The sequence below is a fragment of the Anastrepha ludens genome, chromosome 6 (genome assembly GCF_028408465.1).
Source record: "Anastrepha ludens isolate Willacy chromosome 6, idAnaLude1.1, whole genome shotgun sequence".
NCBI lineage: Eukaryota > Metazoa > Arthropoda > Insecta > Diptera > Tephritidae > Anastrepha > Anastrepha ludens.
The window spans coordinates 50,848,844-50,863,479 of NC_071502.1; the positions used below are offsets into that span (position 1 = coordinate 50,848,844).

General features: G+C 37.7%; 1 protein-coding gene across 1 annotated transcript in view; it reads right to left on the reverse strand.

Annotated features, from left to right (window-relative positions):
- Positions 1 to 14,636, reverse strand: part of LOC128867756 (uncharacterized) — a 90,194-nt gene that overhangs the window by 14,526 nt on the left and 61,032 nt on the right. The window contains exon 4 of the mRNA XM_054109226.1: positions 5,329 to 5,816. Within this exon, the coding sequence (XP_053965201.1) occupies positions 5,329 to 5,816 (488 nt within the window). The remainder of the gene's footprint in view (positions 1 to 5,328; positions 5,817 to 14,636) is intronic.

Here is a 14,636-nt window from a genome sequence, read left to right on the forward strand (position 1 = left end):
ATGTCCAAGAACAGTAAAAGATGAGAGCTCAACAAATTTTCAAGCGAATTTTTGAGTCTAAGTAGCGAGAATAGCATTTGGTGAATTTTTGAGGAATTATTAGTGAAAACAAAACTTAGAATTTTTACTATGATTTCAGTCACAGCAGGAATCCACAAAAAAAGTACAGTACCGTATAGGGAATTCACGGTGTAACTCGCGATTTTTTGTTTTTTTGGGACTCAGTATTCCGCTTATTAGAACAGCGCGTCAGTCTTATGGAGAAATAATCAACTATACTTTTGGAAAAATCAAAAGATGCCTATGAGGAAAAGTGAAAGGGAAGTGGGATTTGATACATGGCACAATAAAATCAAAATGTCTCTGAAATATCCAAGTTGGCATGAGGAATTCCGATATTTTTTTAAATCAACAAAATTTTAGTAACCATATAAAAGGTATTTCTGGGCAGAAAAGTTTTCAAAATACTGAAAGTACGGACCGTTAATTGTTTCGTTATGAATTCGTTTTAAATAAAATATTTTTGTAATTTTTTTGTTGACGCTTTATAAATCAGATGGATTGCCAAATGACGGAAAGCTTAGTTTCGAAACTATTGAAGTTTATTATTGATTAAATTTTTTGAAAATTTAAAACCTTTCATTTTTTAAGTCTCTCAGAGCTTGGTGCCTAAATGAAATATCTTGGTTGATTTTTTTATGTAAAAGGTGGTTAAATTTCAAGGGCCGACAAGAACCACACCTAAACGTCAACGGCACCGTTGGACTTCTTTCTTTGGGGTTATTTGAAAGAAAAGGTGCACGTCGATAAGCCAGCAACAATTCAAGCGATAAAGGATGAGATAATTCGGCACATTAACGGCATAGAACCACAATTATGATTCAGCGTCATCGAAAATTTGGACCGTCGGATAGAGGTGTGCCGCCGAGGCCGCGGCGGCTATTTGTTCCGCACGTAACTGAGCCATACCAATATTATCATAATAAAGAGAAATGAAAATAATTTCCTAAAAAAATTGTATTTTATTCAAAACCAACACCGGCCCTTGAAACTTAACCACCCTTTATAATATTCATTTGTATGTAACGCCAGAAAGTATGACCGATAATAATCCATACAATCGATTTATATCTCTTTATATATTTAAAAGTTAATTCGGTTATTAAAATTCGCCTATTTTAAACTAACAACAAGTTGACTGTAAAAATGAAGAATGTAGGATTACAGGGTTTGATTGAAAAGTAATGAGTCTTCCCGCGCGGAGCGTCTGCTGGCTGGTGGGGGAAAATGATCGTCGGACCTTCCACTAGAAACCGGTCCCGGTTTGCTGGCAACAGCGGTGCAGTCAACATCGCTCCTCGCGTGAAAGCTGTTTTAAAAGTGTGTTAGGATTTTGCAGTGGCGAAAATGCAGCGATCGTTGGAGCAACGTTACTCGATCAAATTTTGCGTAAAGCTAAACAAAATGAGTACCGAAACCATTGGGTTACTCAAGGAGGCTTACGGGGACCAATCTCTGTTCAGTGCCCAGGTGAAATGGTGGCACAAGTCGTTCAAGGAAGGCCCGACCTCGTCAACAATTGGACCCTTCATCACGACAATACACCGCATCCTCTGCACCTCTGCATTGGGCAAGATGGGGGTTCCGGTGCTTCCCCACCCTCCCTACAGCGCAGACCTGTCCACTCCGGACTTCTTCTTGTGTCCGCGCCTGAAAAGAAAGCTGAAATGAAGGCGTTTCGACTCCATCGAGGCGATCCAAAAAGCTGTGACAGCCGAATTGAACGCGATTCCGGCGGATGAGTTTAAAAAATGTTTCCTGCAGTGAAAGGACCGCTATCAGCGGTGTATTGACGCTCAAGGGTCCTATTTTGAAGAACATTAGTTGTATAAGCCAAAAGGTTTAATAAAACTGCTTAAAAACAATAAGGTTCATTACTTTTCAATCAAACCCTGTAGACTTTTTTATAAACTTAAATTTCTACTAAATAATTGCTACTTTGCCAAAAAAAAAAGTACTACACGACAGCTATTTTTTCCAAGGTAGAAAGGTAGGTTCTGAGTGAATTTTTATAACTAAATGCGTCGATTTTATTTATACTCGAAAATGTTGAAGGTTATTCGGTTGACCAAACTAAGAGCCTAATTATGTTGCGGCTAACACAAAAAATTTTATTGCCCAAAAATTTTTAAATTTTCTCAACTGCTTTGGCTTAAAGCCTGAAGTATTATCACTTAGTTTCCTACAATAAAAGAGACCTTGAAACAAATATATAATGATATTTAACTAAGTAGGCTTTTGAAACTAAATGAGAGGTGCAACAAAAAAGTAAGACACATAGGCGGTCTAATCCTAGGCAGTGCATTTAATTAACTAACTATGGTTTTAGGGCCTACATAATTTTTTATTTAATTTTTTTATGTGGTATAACAAACTTTATAAAATGCCAGACCACTGCAGAAATTCCAAAATATCGATTTCCTCACATAAAGCGAACAAACCTTGATCGATTCACTTGAAATTAATTTTTTACCACGTCATTTTAGGAGAAAGTTTTATGTAATAATTTGTGTGGATGTCATTTCACTCCATGCTGTAAGTAAGTGTTCTTAATATGTCACCATAACGTCACAATGTTTTTTAAAAGGGTCAAAGTTTCAGTTAGGATTCAGTATTAAAAAAAATGCCTACGATATAAAAATGTGTTTTTATTATTATTTATTTTTATTATTTTAAAAATGTGTTTCTTGTTTTAATTTTCGTCCCTCAATATGCAGCTTACTTCAACTATTCGTTCACAAATGGATATACATTGGTTAATTACAGTTAACTTAAGACTATGAAAACGGTCCATAATGGTTTTATCCCAATAACAACATGGACTTAATTCCATGAAAATCTTCAAGGATACAGAAGTACGACAATTTCAAAGAAACATTTCTCACCTGTTTTTGCTGGGACTGTTAAAAAAATAAATAAGGTATATCTTTGATTTTTCTGAGTGATCTCTTTTATGACAGAAATGCGCTCGGAGGTTTGCTGCCGATGGGCGACCGCATTTATATACTCGTTACGTCATATAATTTTTACCAATTAAAAACAAAAACCCAGATTTACTACTATTCATCAAATTTTTTATAAACTTTTTGCGACGGTTTTTTTTTTTTTTAATTTAACATATTTTATATTTTTCACATATTTTTTAACCAATATATCAAAAACATTCTACCTATAGTACTTACATAGCAGAAAAAAACATAGGAATTAACTTATGTATGTATGTATATAAGCGAAGGTATTTCTTGTATGTACATCGTAAATTAAAAATTGTAGACGCAATTGGGACGCAAAAAACCCGAACAAATACTATACAGACATTTTTTTCTTTATTTATCTAAAAAAGTAAATATATTACAAATTTAAATTTAGCACTTTCGGCTAAAAAACCAAGCCAATTTTTGTAGTGATTTTACATTTTTAATAAAGAATGAAGAACAGTTCTTTTTTCATTAATGTTTTGATTTATTTCATTACCCAACGAAGAAAAGTGGCTGACATGTTGTTATTTTTTCCACAGTACAATAGCCTAACCCCTTGTTTTTGAACGATATGAAGTGTTACCAACTTCACACTGCTTATATCGGTAAAACAGCTCATGACATCAACGTCAAAATTTTTCTAATGACAGTTCAATATATTGTTTATAAGCCATCAAAAGCATTTGCGTCTCAGTTTTGTTGAATTTTTTTTTTCTGTGATGGAATTCAAACGTAACAGTGTGATTGCGTTATATTTGGCTGGAAAATCACAACCAGCCATTGTTCGTGAGCTCAGTCACCTCAAAGTGAATAAAATGTTTGTGTATCGCACTATAAAACGTTACAATGATACTGGTAGCATTGCAAAACGCTATGGAGGTGGACCAAAAAAACCGCAACAACGCCAGAAATGGTTCGGAAAGTGAAGGCTCGATTCGAACGAATTCCACGTCGAAGTGGAAGAAAATTGGCCAAAGAACTGAAAATATCACAAGACAGCATTCGACGCATATTGAAAAATGAGCTTTGACCTTGAGCTTACAAGTTCCAAAAAGTACACGATCTTTCACCCTAGCAAAAAAAGTTTGGTGCGAAAGAGCAAAAGAGTTGTTGCGCTTGCACGAACGTGGCGAATTTCCTAACATTGTGTTTTCTGATGAAAAAAATTTCCCAATTAAGCAGTTCATAAACACTCAAAACGATCGTGTTTACTTGACCGAACGCTCATACGAGAATTTGAGCCTACGTATGGTCACTCGAAGCAATTTCCCATCGCAAGTAATGGTTTGGGCCGCAGTGACCGCTCATGGACGCTCTCCAATCGTTTTTATCGAGCCTGGTGTCAAAGTGAATGCGATTTATTATCGGGAAAATGTTTTAGAAGCTGCTTTAGAGCCGTGGACACGCAAACATTTCGGTCGTAGACCATGGACGTTCCAACAGGACTCGGCACCGTTTCATAAAGCTCGTGTGAGCCAAGAATGGTTAAAAAATCATGTTCCACACTTCATTACGTCCTCACAATGGCTTTCGATGGACTATTCCATCTGGTTCGTTTTGGAGAGCAAGGTGAGGACTAAAAAATATGCCAGTATGGATGCGCTGAAAAAAGCGATTAAACGAGAATGGGCCAAAATACCTCAAGATAACATTCGTGCAGCATGCAACTCATGGTTTGAACGTTTGAAGGCTATAGTCAAGGCAAAAGGTGGTCATATCAAGATAAAGTGAAGTGTAATCATTTTTGAACAGTTTTGTCTTTGAAATCAATAAAAACTAATTTCGCACAAAAAAGTTATGGTGTTTTACATAGGTAACACCTCATATCGTTCACCCTGTTGTTGAGAGAAGAAACAATTCCACATTTAATTTCCAACTCTTCCTACTTCAAACCCTTCATTCTCAAACACTTCGACCTCCCCTCGTGTATCTGTGCACCATAAAGAGCTTTTTTTTATTTTCGCTCAATTTAAATTGAACGACAACACGCGCTTATTTTATTGAATTAACAAATTTAAATGAATGTCGCGTCTACTCAAGCCATTGAAGGTGCACCAGCGCATGCTGGTGGTATGCAAACCCAACTAACCATAGCTTGACGTGGCAAATTTTACAATATTCTCCTGTTTTACATTTCATTTGTATGCAAAATAGTCAGTAAGAGCACACTTACTTCCTTCCTGTTCGGCTTTTTATTACTCTTTTCATTGCATACACTCGAGCATTATAACAAGAAAGAATTGCAGCTATTTATGTACAAATGTATGTGTAGTTTCTATGTGCCACTTACTTGCTTGCAATTTGTGCTGCAGCAGCCGCCGAACCGAGCGTTGGCGCTGTTGTATAGGAATCGCCAAAACGATTTCGTACACCTCCTCCATCGTCGTCAATACTTATGCCGCCACCGCCACCTCCACCGTCAATTGCATTATCATACACTTGTGCCGCCGCGTAGGAATTACTCGATTTGCCATATAGCGCCACATGCTGCGAGGCTCTGAAATGTTGATTCGTTGCTGCCGCATAACCTGACCCTGGTCCATAACCAGAGCCAGCTGTTTCAATTGCCCTGCCTTGTCGCCTTTGATAAGTGTTTGCGATATGCTTAGCGGGCGCCGTTGAAGGTGGCAACATCGCTGGTCCATCGGCTAGTGGCAGCGTGGCTGTTGCCGCATGGCTTCGCAATTGTGTGTAGTCAGAAATGGCCCTCGTCACCGGTTCACGTACAATGAGCAAAAGTTTTATGCTGGCATTCATGGCGCGTACACGTTCCGGCACCTAAAGGCGGATAACGGAAATAAAAAGTGAAAAAGAAAATTTTTGTGAGAAAATATAAATTAGAATTGCAAAGAATTTAAGACAGTAACGAGTATTGAGGGTAAGCGCAGATATGTGGTTGTTATGTGAGTGAAATTAATTTTGTCTTCATTGGGTTTTTATTGAACTTTCTCTACTTTTACACTGGTAGTCCTTGTTTTGCTACACGAGTTTGTTTTTCTCGGCATTTGCTGTCAATTTAATTTACAGTTAAACTTTTTTTTAGTATACTTTTAAATGCGTATTGTCCAGTTGCATGCATGTCCGATTTGCCTGGATGGCTAGCGCTTGGATATATGGTTAGGTTAGGTTAGGTTGATACGCTTGCCCAGGGAATGGGCACACTTGGACGAAGGAGGATTCGTCCTTTGTGATGCCATTATGGAGGGGTGAGGCGGGAGAGAAAGACCGATGGGATACAGGGAGAGGGCGGAGAGAGATGGTGCTGGGATGGTTAGGAGCGTGCGGATTACGAACGATGACTATGTTTGCGTCGACCGCTTAATGCTGCTGATGAAATTCATCAGATTTTTTAATGTCAGCAACAGCTATATCAGCAGGCGTGGCAAAAAAGTAGGAGCCAAGATGCCTAGATCTTAGCCCCGCCAGAGCAGGGCGATTCCAAGTCTCACAGCATGCATTCCTCGCGCATTTTGTCCTGTGAGAGACCCCACGAGATTAGAGAGCTGATATTTTGTTAGCCTCAGAAGGTCGCCCGAGCGCCTCCGGTCCACATGTGGCCAGAAGGATTTCGCTACCTTACACTTTTGTGCACTTGCCCAGCGCTCGCTGAGTGGTGCGATGCCCATCTTTCCAGAAGGTAGTCAGGGGGATCCCGATTCTCTCCCTTCGCGGGGAAATCACCTCGCATGTCCCTTGTCTGGCCAGCTCATCTGCCTCACAGTTTCCAGCAATGTCGCTGTGACCAGGAACCCAGATGAGGCTGATATTAAAGAATTCGGACGCAGTCGAAAGCGAGGGCAAGCATTCCTTGACCAATTCCGAATGCACCGTCATAGACCCGAGGGCCCTTATTGCCGCTTGGCTGTCGGAGTAAATATTTACTTTCTTGACCGTTAATACGCATTTGAGCAGCCAATCGGCTGCCTCCTTGATTGCGGCTACCTCTGCCTGGAACACACTGCAGTGGTCCGGTAGGCTGAATTTGAGTCTGATGGGGAGCTCCTCGCAAAAGTCTCCTCCGCCAACCTTTCCTTCCAACTTCGATCCATCCGTGAACAAGTTCACCAGACCCTGCCCCCAAGTGTAGCCCTCCGTCCACTCTTCCCTTGACGGAATATGGATATATACGTACATCTGTATCTAGTCCTCACCTTGCACTACGAAAAAAATGTTAGTGTTGCGCGTAATTAAGATCCACAGAGTGTACCAGTCCAAGACTGTAGCGTTAAAGTAAAGGATAATATTTGTATCGTAGTAGTTGCTCAAGTGGTCGAAAAATGAACGGAAGAAAATATTGATTGTATTATTTCCCCACAAAGCCATATAGGTATATCGCATTAAATAACGCCTAAGCCTTACTGATAAGTTCAGAGAATTTATTTATTTCTTATTTAATTTTAATAACAGTTTTATGAAAATATAGTTCATTCTGACTTAAAAACCATGGTAGGTAGATAGGTAGAAGTGGCATTCGATTTAGACAGATTTAGACAGATGCCGTTCCATTGGAATACCACAGTAGAAGTTTATCTGCTACAGCTCGTTAAACCATTTTGTTTTAAGTACAAACTCGTTAAGCCGGCTGACACTTACATAAATCCCTAAGGCCATCAGTATCATTCAAGAACGATGAACCGAAGTATCTCATAGTGACATGAGAAACTTGCAAATCTTTGAGCATATCGACCTGGGAGACCGAGGTCTGTGATCACAGCAACTAACATAGAGAAGTTTTTCCTAAGTAGCGCATTTTAGCGCCTTGCGTCCCATTTTGGCCAAACTCTATTTGTAGCATTACATGTCAGACCATCAACCCATCTCGTGTTGGCTGAAGTGACAATGCTACTTGCACCACGCAGTTTGTAGGTTGAGAGGGAGGCGAGTAGTAGTGTCCTCCCCGCTGTTTTATCTGATTTAGAATTCTCTGGTACGGTGCTATGCCCTGGCACCTATGTCAAATGGTTGCGCAAATATTTCGCCATCTCTTTAAAAGATGCCGGGAATTGCGAGCAAAGTTGCTGATGTAATGGAGAAAGTTGATGGGATTTTGGTTGGAGCACTACCACTGCCAATAAAAAGGGTACCCAGTGACCTTAACCGTCTAGCTACCAGACCCTTACATTTACAAAATGCATTTACAAAGTGTTATTTTCTGAAAAGTGCTCACAGCTTCTGCAATAGTGGCCGACCATCAGTATTCTTGGTAAAGTTTTATAGTAAAACAACCTCACAAAGAAAATACCAAATCAATCGATTGACATGAATAACAATAAGACGCGAGAAAAAACTTGAAAACCTCGGGATTGATCTGCGTAGTAACACTTTCAGGAAAGGACTTTCATTCTTTCCCGAAATATGTCAACATTTGCACCATTAAGAAATAAAAGATTTTCAACTTAAAACAGTTATTCTTTGCTATTTTGTTTCAATAATGCAGTATTGATAAATGATTCAATCAATCCATTTTTGCTTACACGCACAGGGAGCCGTGGACACCATTACAACGCGTATACCCATAGGAAACGTGTAAGTGTTTACCTCATTTATATATGCATACATATAGACGATAATTATCCGCATATAAAATCAATTCTTACACTCCTGCAAAGAACAATTTTGGCATTTGTTCAACTCTTTTCACTTGCTAGGGTTTGCCAAAAAGCCGACGTATTGCCACTCGCTGCCATATTATCGTCTTCGCTTTACAACCGTTTTTGGCAGCACCGTTAGCTGGCAATTAATTTACATGACTGCCGAGTTCAATTGGGTTCAATTTGACTGCCAATGTGTTTGCTTTTTATGACTGCACAAATGACTGTCTATGTCTGAATAAGCGGCTGAATCACTGACTGGGGCAATTGAATGGCTTTAATGGTTCACTTGTTGCCAGACATGAAATTCGCAACTTTCTTTGAAAAAAAAAAAACAAACAATAAGCAAAAACAAGATCGCTATAAAGGAATTTGTGTATTTTTTTTTTTCTGGGTTAATCTGCTTGCTTTCCCGTGCTTGTCCATCCATGTTTTAATTTACTTTGATATTCATTAGTCGCCAGCTGCCGCCAGCCAGCAGCCACAGCACTTTTATTAAATATTTTATTCAATTAAGTTGGTTGTGTAATCCTTTTGTCTGTAAAGAATAGCACTGAGCGCTTTTCACTCAAGCCTTTTCATATTTTTTAGTAATTTATTGCCATTTCACTCACTAGCTAAAACAGCCAGCCAACGGCAAGCAATCTTTAGAGTGACCAACTAAAATATACATCAAGCTGTCAGCGCCTAATTATATGCCAGACGAAAATTATACTTTATGTTAGTTTTTCATGCTTCACAAAGCAATTAAAAAGGGGTGCGCTTGAAAGCCAATTTTATGCATTCAACCTCTTTATGACATCGTCTCGCGGTGTGTGAATTTTCAGCGGTTATTGGGGTCAGCAATTAACGGGAGTTAATAATTGTATGTTGAACGTTTGCCCTTGAAACAGTAGTGCTTTTAGTATTCATCAACTCGTTGAGCATGAGTGGGCGAGTCATGATGTTTTTTTTTTTAACATTAGATATATTGGGTGGTCGAAAAGGTGTGTTAAAAAAAATTGCCTTTCACCTGCTATATCTCTTTCAATATACAAGTATATCACATCTGATAACACTATAGCTCTTTGTAAAGCGATACACATAGGGGAGAGGGCATATTCGATTAGGTTCAAGTTCGAGTAAGACTTTTTATCGAAAAAATTATCACTGATTTAATTTTTTTCAATAGAATAGAAACGGTGACAAGCCAAACCATGTTGCATGTACCTGAACAACCAATGTGACATGACATTTAAGGAAATATGAGACACGCGTATTTGACGGCTATTGACAGTGTGACAGTCCTACCAAATACATACATAACCTTCGCAGCGTGAATATTCGGCCGAAGCGACGACGTAGAAGCATGACCGGGCAGTCCCCATGACTTTCTTTTCTTTGAATTGCTGTAATAAATCCATTTTTCATCACCCATCACGATTTGATGAAGAAAACCCTTCCTCCCTTCCGTTTTTGCCGCGGGAGCAGTTCTTTACAGGCGAAAAAACGTCGTTCAACATCCCTTGCTTTTAGCTCATAAGGAACCCAAGTGCCCTGTTTCTAAAGCATTTCCAAAGCATGCAATCGCTTGGAAATGGATTGGCGGGTAACTCCTAATACCGAAGCAAGCTCTTCTTGCTCTCATTGAGCAATGCCTCCAATTCAGCGTCTTCGAAGGTTTTTGGCCTTCCTTCACGCGGACAGTCGTCAACATTAAAATCACCGTCTCTGAAGCGACGGAACCAATCTCGTCATGTTGTTTCGCTTAAAGCAGCATCTCCGTAAGCTTTTTGTAGCGTTCGATGCGCTTCAGCCGTCGTTTTTTTCGAATGAAAGAGGAAAATCAACACTTCCCACAAATGACGATTATTCGGCACAAAATCAGACATTTTCACAAAACCAAAAGTATATGATACCAAAACAAAATCACTAATGTGTTGAATTAGTTTGTTTACCATATATCTAAGCTAGGTTTATGATGTTTAGGTTATGTTAGAATCGATTACCACACACTGCTGGCGGCTTCTATTGACAAACAGCGGGAACTTAGTTGCGCACCTAATACATTTTTCTAAAAACTGGTTTATTGGTACACTTGGGTATAATGAGAATTAAACTGAAAAATTAAAAAAAAAAAATTATAATTTTGAATTTTATTCAATGCTGAAATATTTTGTATACAGATTTTTTAAGTAAAATTCTTTCAACTATTTTTCACATTTCAGCATATACTTATAATAGGTATACCTCAAAAAAAAATTTTTTTTTTACTTTTTTCGTTTTATATATATTTTTTGTTTTTATATGTATTTTTGTTTTAATATTTTAGAAAAGAACAAACTTTTCCAAAATTTTAAAAGTTGAAAAAAAAAAAATGTTTAAATGTTAAAAAGAACCGAGAATATTTCACTCTAGTTAACCAAGGCGAATTCATTGAAATTATTTTAAAATGTTCATCATACATTTTGAATTTTAATTCATTATGAAATTTTAATTTTGAAATTACCAATTTTAATAGTAAATAATACGTTTTGTAATTTAATTTTGTGCTGACATCCGAATTTACACAGCGAAAGAAAAAAAATATCAGCTGGCCTACTGCTACCACCTTTAATAGATTCGCATTGAATACAAAAGATTTTAGCATTAGGGGGACCCGGTGGTCTAGAAATTTCAAAAAATCGTTTTTTGTTGTTTTCGATATTTCGAAATTATAGTACCTTAGGAATATACTGTGAAATTTTCATGCGGAAATTCCCAAAATTATAGCTTCTACAGCTCATTAACTAAGTAGAGAGCGGCCGCGCGCGCTATACTCTAACTTTAAACTCATTTATCTCGAAATGACTTTTTTCGGCTTGGTGTTGTCAAAAAACAAAAAAAAAAAAAACTATTCAACCGAATCGGCTGAAATTTTAGTATGTTGTTCACAACATTAATGGTTATCGCCCGTACTAGAATCATATTTTTATTTCAATTATTTCGTATTTTTTTGATTAAAAAACTGAAAAAACCCGATTTTTAGAGCGTCGAATTCAAAACCGCGCCATTTTGCGAAATATGTTTTTATTTTATTTTATTCTAGTACGGGACATGCTGACTAATAATTTTTTTTCGTTTTTGTGTTTCAGATAAATAGAAGACCCAAAATGGATAACATCGCCCAGGTCCAATTTTTCGGGAGGGTCCACTTCAGCGCCATTTTTAAAATTATCAAAATTAAAAAAGAAATGTTTCACTTTTGTATGTAAAATAAGTTAAATAAACGGATTAAACAATTTGAATATCGTTTTTTATTTTTATTATTGTAAAAAAAAAAATCCTGAAAATACTCTAAATTTTCAAGCTCTATACCACCGGGATCCCTCAAATAAATCTAAAAATTCTTATATTTTGTTCAAATTTGTTTCAGTTTACCTCTCATCACACTCAAGCCAAAAAATAAATCAAGTGTCTACAATATCTTATACACTCGGATCACTTCATTTGAAACCGCTCTGTCGTGAGTTTTTTTAAACAGAGTTTGAGTCTTCAAAATTAAGCATTCAAACTCAAACTGAAAACTTGCACTGAAAAACAGGCGCTTAAAGAAGTAAATTCTAATTCACATAAATTATCCCTGCACCAGTTGTTTGCAAAAACCCACAAAAATTCTACTTTGTTTGGCTCTGCTCGAAAAGTAGAGTACTTTAAAATTTCGTTTAAGTCATCAAGAAATGTTTTTAGATCACCCATTATTGGCACCTATAAAGCTATATATTCTTGCTTCATGATTCATCAATTTATAAAATGGAATTGACAACTAGAAATTCAATTTATCGCGCCCTTTTAATATTTTAATTACAGTTAGCTGATTAGGCAGCCAAAAGGGATTGTTGCTGAAGCCCAGAGGCAATGACTACTGGCTATCGCTATTTAGTTGGCAAAATAAAATACAGCAAGCATTCCAGTTGAAATGTTATTTATAAGCATAGACAGAGCTGATAGAAATGGCAATGTACGCCACACTTAAGAGCTCATATTTATAAATCCATACTTATCATTAAATCAATTAATTTGATGGAATAATTTCCCTTGTGGTATGTGTGGAAATGAGATGTGTGGACAGCCAACATGTTTCAATTTTGCTTTATTTTTTATTTTTAGTATTTAGTCAATTCAGAAAGCGTGTTTGTTTGAAATGAGTTCCACGCATTAAAAATGATTTGAAGCAGTGTTCCGATATCAAACCTTAAAGGCCCAAAATTGTCATGGGTATCTTTTGTTGACGACTTCCGCAGACCAACTCCCAAAAAAATACCTCTGCAAAGCTAGATCAGAAGATTAGTGATTTGCTTGTGATAGAGCCGCACTTATCGTTCGTAAAGCTAAATACTTTTTAAGGTAGAGTGGTGTTAATGCCTCATAAGACACGATTCGAAGGCGTTTACGAGCAAAAGACCTCAAAATCCGGAGCACATGGAAAAAACCACTGCTCTCATTATTACGAGTACACAGTAAAAACAGACTTGCATGGGATAAGGCAAATTCAGAACGGTATTGGACAAACGTAATATTCACGGACAATTTTTCCTTTCCGACGAATAGTTACATTCTCCGGTCCTGGTGCACTACTGATAACCTAAAACTTCAACGAACTGTTAAGCATTCAAATAAGGTCCGTGTTTAGGGCTGCTTCTCCGAAAAAGGATTTGACCGTTTATTTGTGTTTACCGCCAACTTGAATGTAGTGATGAATTTTATGAATAAAATTTACCAAAAAGCATTATTACCGTTAGCATCGAAGATGTTTGGAAGAACTAGCCAACCATGAATTTTACAAAAAGACAACAATTCCAAGCATCGAAGCCGAAGGTGCATAGAGTGGAAACAGCAAAATGGGACTTATAGGTTAGATTGAAAATATTTCGGCATTATTTAAGCAAAAATTCAAGGGAAACACATTTGGACGGTGATATATTGGTTTAGGGAATAAGTTCATAGCGTTTTTATATTCTCTTTTATTTTACAACGATTTGTTTGCGGTTTGACAAAGGGTAAGTATTCATTCGATATAACTACTCCTGCTCACAAAACTATATTGTATTTTTGAGTTATTTTTTTTATTAGTTTTGAGTCTTAGAAATACAGGGTGATTAAATTGCAAGGGCCGATGTTGAATGTGAACCACACCTAAACGTCAACGACATCGTTGAACTTCTTTCTTTGCGGTTATTTGAAAGAAAAGGTGTACGTCGATAAGCCAGCAACAATTCAAGAGCTAAAAGATGAGATAATTCGGCACATTCACGGGATAGAACCTCAATTATGTCTCAGCGTCATCGAAAAGGTGTGCCACCGAGGCCGTGGCGATCATTTGGCCGATATTTTGTTTTGTGTGTAATTGAGCTATACCAATATTATAATAATAAAGAGAAATGGCACTAATTTCCAAAAAAATGTTTATTTTATTCAAAAGCAACACCGTCACTTAAAACTTAACCACCCTTTGGAATAACCAGGAAGCAAAAATTAATATTTTCGACACCTGCTCTTCTTTGCTTTTCATAGAGGCCAGAAAGCTGCCGAAGTAGCCCGGAACATTTGCGACGTGGAGAAGGTGTCATAGGTGAGTCTAAGTGTGCAAAGTTCAAAAATGACGTCTTTGATGTCGATGACACTTCCCGCACCGAGAAAGGTTTTATGAAGTCGAGTTCTTCATGAGAAGATCATGATATGTGTTTGATGGGACTGGGAGGGCGTGGTGCACTGGAAAATGCTCGAAAATATTGCTACGGTCAACGAGGAGCTCTACATTGCCCTGCTACACTACGTGAATGAGGCTATTTGACTGAAAAAACCTGATCGAGATGGTCAAATCATACTCCTTCACGACAATACCAGGCCCCATGTTGCACAAGTCGTCAAAGCTGCACTCCAAGAGCTCGAATGTGCGGTCCTTCAGTATACGCCGTATTCTGCGAACCTTGCGCCGACCAATTACTATCTTTTCCGCTCCCTATCAAACTATATGAAAGGCGTTTCC